General features: G+C 36.9%; 1 protein-coding gene across 6 annotated transcripts in view; it reads right to left on the reverse strand.

Moving 5' to 3' along the window:
* Positions 1–5,754, reverse strand: part of ehbp1 (EH domain binding protein 1) — a 209,516-nt gene extending 203,762 nt beyond the window's left edge. For all 6 annotated transcript variants that reach the window (XM_056477550.1, XM_056477549.1, XM_056477555.1 and 3 more), the window contains exons 1-2: positions 5,401–5,754; positions 3,449–3,918 (exon numbers count right to left, since the gene is read on the reverse strand). In XM_056477550.1, the coding sequence (XP_056333525.1) occupies positions 3,449–3,552 (104 nt within the window). In that variant the 5' untranslated portion in view covers positions 3,553–3,918; positions 5,401–5,754. The remainder of the gene's footprint in view (positions 1–3,448; positions 3,919–5,400) is intronic.
* Between the last annotated feature and the right edge of the window lie 421 nt (positions 5,755–6,175).

The following is a 6,175-nucleotide window of genomic DNA, read 5'->3' on the forward strand; positions in this document are numbered from 1 at the left end:
GAGCTCTTGAGCTTGGCTTGTCACCACCAGATGGACATCAGATATCAATGATTGAAAGATATTATGTCAACAGTAATAGTTTTGTGCACAAATCTTACATTTTAGCTCAAGATAAATCCAATGTGCTCAAGAGAATTTTGTTTTCTGAGAATCTACTGCATTGTCACATTGTTTTTTCATAATGTTATATACTCTGCAAGCAACATTATCCATGCTAGAAGCAGAAATTTAAAGTTTAAAATAAAAATGATCTCTTTATTCATTCAATTGTTGAATCACACATCCATTCATTCCTCCCGCGCACACATTTTCTTCACCACTGCATTCCAGAACAAATACTTGTGGGTTTTTTCTACATAAAAAGTGTGGAAATTGAGTTTTTACTCAAGCCTGGAGAGCTCTCCACTTCGAGTCAAATGTGAGAAACTTTGCATCAGAACAATAGCATAAGGGACAGACAAACCACACAGCACAGAGATCATATACCCATCATACACACGCGAACAGCAGAGGCACAAACAACCACCTGTGAGCTTCTTGTCAGAAAGCGAATAATGCTCTTTTATCAGCACAGACTCTGCATTGGTCCACACATCACCATGCTAACAGCAGTATTTGACACCAAAACACACATACAGGGGGCAGAGGGAAAGTTTTTTGTTCTTAAAACTTGATTAAGAAATACTGTTTTCTAAAGAAAGACATTTTGTTCTCAGTCAGTGCCCTTAGCAATCCACATTAGAGCATTTCTACCATACCTTTATCTGACACATTCACATCTGAAACACCTCAGGGGTGTGTTTTCGTCAAACCCGAGAGTAAAACACTCAATTAGACTAAAGCCTCCAGGGCCCAGAAACAATGCTGCTGCACCTGAACTCTTCAGACTTGAGTTGAGTAAATATGAGTTATGATTCCCTTGTGGAGAAACTGAATGTGTTGCCAACTGCCAAAACTGCATGAACTAAACTGGGAAATGCTGGAAACCGCCAACAGTCCAGAGGCAACATTCTCAAAGAAAACCTGAGAAATTTAGCAGAATTGCTCCATGCTTGACCTCTAATACAGAACAATCCACAACCTGACCTTAACCTCTGAGCAGCATTCTACCGGGAAAACATGAAGCAAGAATATAACCAAATAATCTAGGTCAAGACAATATTTTATTTCATTTTTAAGTCGAAGCCAAATTTCCAAATTACAATAAAGTAGAACTCAACTCAAAAGTTTAAAACTGTAGAGTTATTTTCATCTGTGTTATGATGTAAATACAAGTGAAATAGTGAAAAAAGTGTAGGTCAAATGTTCACCAGAGTTCAGGTTATGATTTCACTTGCTTTTTTATTTTACTTAATATTTTTTAAACAGGAATGAAAGAAAATAAATATAGGACACAAATCATTTGCTTACAATAGGATTAACAACATGCATTTAGAAAATAGATATTGGTTGAACTTTCATTTCTTGCTGACTTTTAAATGTATCTATAGAAGATAAACAGTATTTCCCTCAAATATTAAAAGATCTAAATGCTAAATAAATTATGTAAAGGGCTGGGTGATAAAATCAGTATCGATATTTATTGACCGAACGCCATTGTCGATATCGATTAAAAAAGGTATTTGGTATGATGTTTCGGTAAGAAGTGTTACAGTTTTATTAAAATGTGGCTGCTGAGCACATGCCTTCGAAGGACTGCCAATAAGCTTAGGGTGTCAGTTTGTCATTTCCAATGGAGGTACGTGACTTGCGCGACGCTCATATGGGAGCAGCATGCACATGTTGTGCAAGCGGTGTACACGTGGCACGTGCGCATTCCAGGCACACAGATAAAAACATCTGAACTTTTCCGAAAGTGCATTGTGATTCATGCAAGTCAAACTAACCAATCTGCTTCATACTTCGTATGGAATATACATATTTCAGTACGAATAGTAGATTGCCTCAAGGGGGTCCCACACAGCATGCACCGCTCTGTGACGCGCCGCGCAGCGCCACGCATTTCCATGCATTTTAGAATTCTAAACATAGATTTCTATCAGCGTACATACACCGGCTCTGGAAGTCCGAAATGAGTGTTGTGATTAGCAGCAGTGAAGAGATTGTAAATAAAAAAAGAATTTAAAGTTGTCGCGAGCGTGGCTTTTTGGTTTCTTTTCTTATGCATCCCAGTCACTAGCCCCCCCATCTAAAAGACTTTTTTAGCATAGGGGGTAATGTAGTCAATCAACCCAAAATTTGTAATGTTGCAGTATGTACTTGAATAATGATGGCTGGTTCCTTTACAGGGAGTTTACGGAGTTTGAGGCTTACTGTATCATTATTATTCACACCTTAAAGTTTGCTTTGTTAGTTCAGCATTTACACTTTACTATTGCACACACTTTATAGCTTTTACATGTCTCTTTAACACTTATTCTAAACAGATTATAAGATATTTTATATTATATTATAAGATGATATAATATATTATATGATATATTTTATCTTATATTATAAGATATTTTGTTTAAATATTTTAGTTTTTTAATCATTAAAACTATTTTCCTTAGTAATGTTGGTAAATTTAAATAAAGTGGTTAAAATGCCTAATATACCTAAATGGATTGTTACATTTTTTTTCAAGAATTATCGATACCGAATGATAAGGAACATGATATCATGATAATTTTTTGCAATATCACCCAGCCATATGTGAAAGCACCTCCTTACCTACATCACATTTTATGCTGCTGTCTAGAAGAAGGGTTTTCAAACTGGGGGACACAACATAGTGTTAGGATGTACATAAAATAGCTTAAAAAACCTAAATAAATATAAATTATTTAAAATGACACTAAAATTAGTATAACACATTAGTAAAGTATTAAAAATAGCATAAAGAGCATATATATCAAATAATAAAAAATATTCAAATAAAATGAGTTAACCTATATTGTATTAACATAATAAATAGACTTAAAAAAAAAACAATTAGACACAAATAATAAACAGAATAAAATCATAAAAGCTACACCTAAAAATATAAAACAAGTACAGTACTATAATACTCTAGGAGGAAAAAAAATGTAATAGAGAAAATAAATAAAATGTAAATATCCTCCATAATACCATGCAAGAACATTTCTAAAACTTAATAGGCTAAATAACATGTTTACGGTCTCATCTGATCCCATTTGACTAACACCTTGTCTGCACAACTCATCATGCCGATTAATTCCTAAACAGTCAGAGATTAGAGAAAATAAACAAAAAGATGTGTAAAAGTATAGCTGTAAATTGTCTCTCCCTACACACAGAAACGCCTGAGGGAACAGATAAATCATCGCTGTTAGATACGTCACAGGCCAACTCAGCATTCCAGAAGCCAGTGCTCACACACACACACACAATCTAGGCTGGAAATGAGTAGCGGCACGCGCAAGACATGCAAGCAGTGACAACTCACCATTTCTTTGTGCATTCCACCATGAGTTCCTGGTAAGAGGCAACGAACTGGAATTTGGAAGCATGTTTCCCAACACGCTGCAGTCTTTTCCACACCGAAGCCATGGTTTTTCCTTTTTAAAGAGCTGACAGTTTGTTTAAAACACTGTCGTATTCGCTGATGCCACCTCCTCACAAATCCTTTCCTTGGAAAAGTTCTCAAAAGTATCCTTTCGAAATCGCCTTGTGAGTGTTCATTGATGTTTAAGGGGTTTTAAAATCAGGTAGAGAAAAGGAAAAAAAAACACCTAGATCCTTTGCCATCAAAACATTAGCATGGATGATCTCAGATCAGCATGATGGCATGACTTATTAAATCTGCCGGAGTGACTGACAACATTCACAGAGCTCATTCCGTACAGCAAATCCCTCAAAATAAACGCAAGCAGTGCATGGTAATCCAATATTCCTCATTTCCATGTGTCAATAAACCTACAGAGACAAAGAGGGAGCCGGTTAGATCTGAACGATAAAGCTTGTTACACCAAAGTATATCCATTAATTCAACAGTCGAGATTTAATTTCACTTTTCTGCACTCAAAACACCAATCTTTGCCAATCCTACATTTAAGCAATGATTCATCGCACCAACAGTAAAATCCTTATCAGGTATCTGTGAAAGGCAATGGAAAGTGATGATATTGGGAGACATCTGAGAGATTTGGCCAGCTTGTTTAGCTGTGCAACCAAATTTCATAACACCAGCAGAATTAGATCTGCAGGCGGATTAGATCTGCTGGACCAGTTGCAATTATTTTGAAGACATGGTAACATTTCTGAAACATCAGAAATCAATTTGTTGTTGTTACTCACCCATGTACAACATATATTATCTCTACATCATAACGCCTGTATTATCAATAGTCACATCATAGGATGTGATGTCAAGGAGGATCATAGATGACTGGTGAATTGTGGATTAATTATTAAGGTTTAATCATAAAAAGTTTGTCATCTGTCCATTTTAAATGTCTACAGTATTACCATGTAAATTCCAAAGGAGTTTTAAATAACAAAAACTGCACAATAAACAATAATGTTTCCAGCTTTCCAACTGTATTTAATTTATACAGTGAAGACCAGGCAGGGTTATTTTCATACTTGATTAATAAGAAAAATGTTTTCAAAACCAAGGCTGATGGATAAAGTTGTCTGACTGCATAACACCAATCAGACTAGCTAATATTTGCACAGTAATGCTCTGTTCTAGCCAAAGAGTGACACATACTTTAGTTTGATAGAGTTTTAACAACATTGAAACAAAATAAAAAACACCTTAGGCTGTTATATTGTCGATGCAGAAGATGGCAACTAAATATTATTCTGCTATTCCCTTTATTTACACTGACAAAAAGTAAAATCACAGTTGTGGCAATATTCAGTACAACTCCACTTTTATTCGCGTTACTCCCTAAATGTCAATCAGGCTACAATTAGCTTATCTCAGGTTTTTGTTTGTTTGTTTGCTTGTTTGTTTGTTTGATGCAGTCAAACTACTATAAATAAAACTGAAATCAAGCAATATTATTCATTTTCGATTCAATAGGAGCTAAAATTAGTCATGGACATCTTTAAATTATTATTTTAATTATGCTCACAACTGTTGCTGTTCAAGCATTCAGTTTTAACAATGCAAGACTGCTGCTGAAGGCTTATTTAGACAACTCTCCTCCTCATCCACAACTGCTACACTGTCAGTGCTGTCAAACTGACCTCTTCATCAGCCACATCAAGGTATTTGTTCTCAGGTTACTGGTTAAAGATCATCTTTTAAAGTCGCAGTGTTTTAACAAACGCCATATTAGCAATACAGTTTAAGAATTCATCCCACTAATCAATAACGAGCCCCGTGCAATCACAGAGACACTTATCGTGATATTTTCCTTTCCATCTCGGCCGCATTCCTGCACTCACCCGGTCAATAATGAAGCAGCAGTAGCGGCTGAATGCGCCCGGTGCGGCGGGAGGCGCGTGGCTGCATTCAGCCGCTAGCGAGCTAAAGAGCCGCTCCGGATGGATATCCCCATAGAGCTCCGTTAGCAGACTAGGCTAACCTTAGCCAGACAGGCTATCCCAGGGCAAAGAGCGCCAGCTTAACCGAAATCCTTAGGGCACTCCGACGTATACCGGCGACGACCGCACTGAGGAGTTTGAAGGCAAGCAGCAGCGGTGGTTCTCCCGGTCGAGAGGAGAAAATTCCTTTGCTGATTTCTTGTCCACACACAAACTCAGCGTATCAAGACTCCATCATTTTCCTCCCCAATCCCACATTCAGTCAAACATCTGTGCTGAGTCTCCGAGAAACGCCCCCACGCGCCTCCCATTGGCTGCCGAGCCGTATATATTTACATATTCATGACAGTTCTTAACGCTTTTGTTTCCTTTGCTCGCTCCTATTGGCCAACAGAGACATCTTTCAGAGATCTTTAACCCGCCCGCGTGTGTGTGAGCAAGCATACTGAGCTGACTAGGAGCAGAGGTAATGTAAACCCTCTCCTCCTGTGGAAGATATTTTGATTAAAAACTAAATATCTTACACAGATTCTTTTGGCTGTCTGAATTTAAGCTATGGTTAGAATATTTAGTTTTTTTGGCTTGTCTGTGATAATAAAAAGTGATATTAAAAAGGAACAAAACAAACTGACATTTTATATAGGCTATTAACTGTTGTATATTAAATATTTTAATT

Source organism: Danio aesculapii, chromosome 17, assembly GCF_903798145.1.
Source record: "Danio aesculapii chromosome 17, fDanAes4.1, whole genome shotgun sequence".
NCBI classification, from domain to species: domain Eukaryota; kingdom Metazoa; phylum Chordata; class Actinopteri; order Cypriniformes; family Danionidae; genus Danio; species Danio aesculapii.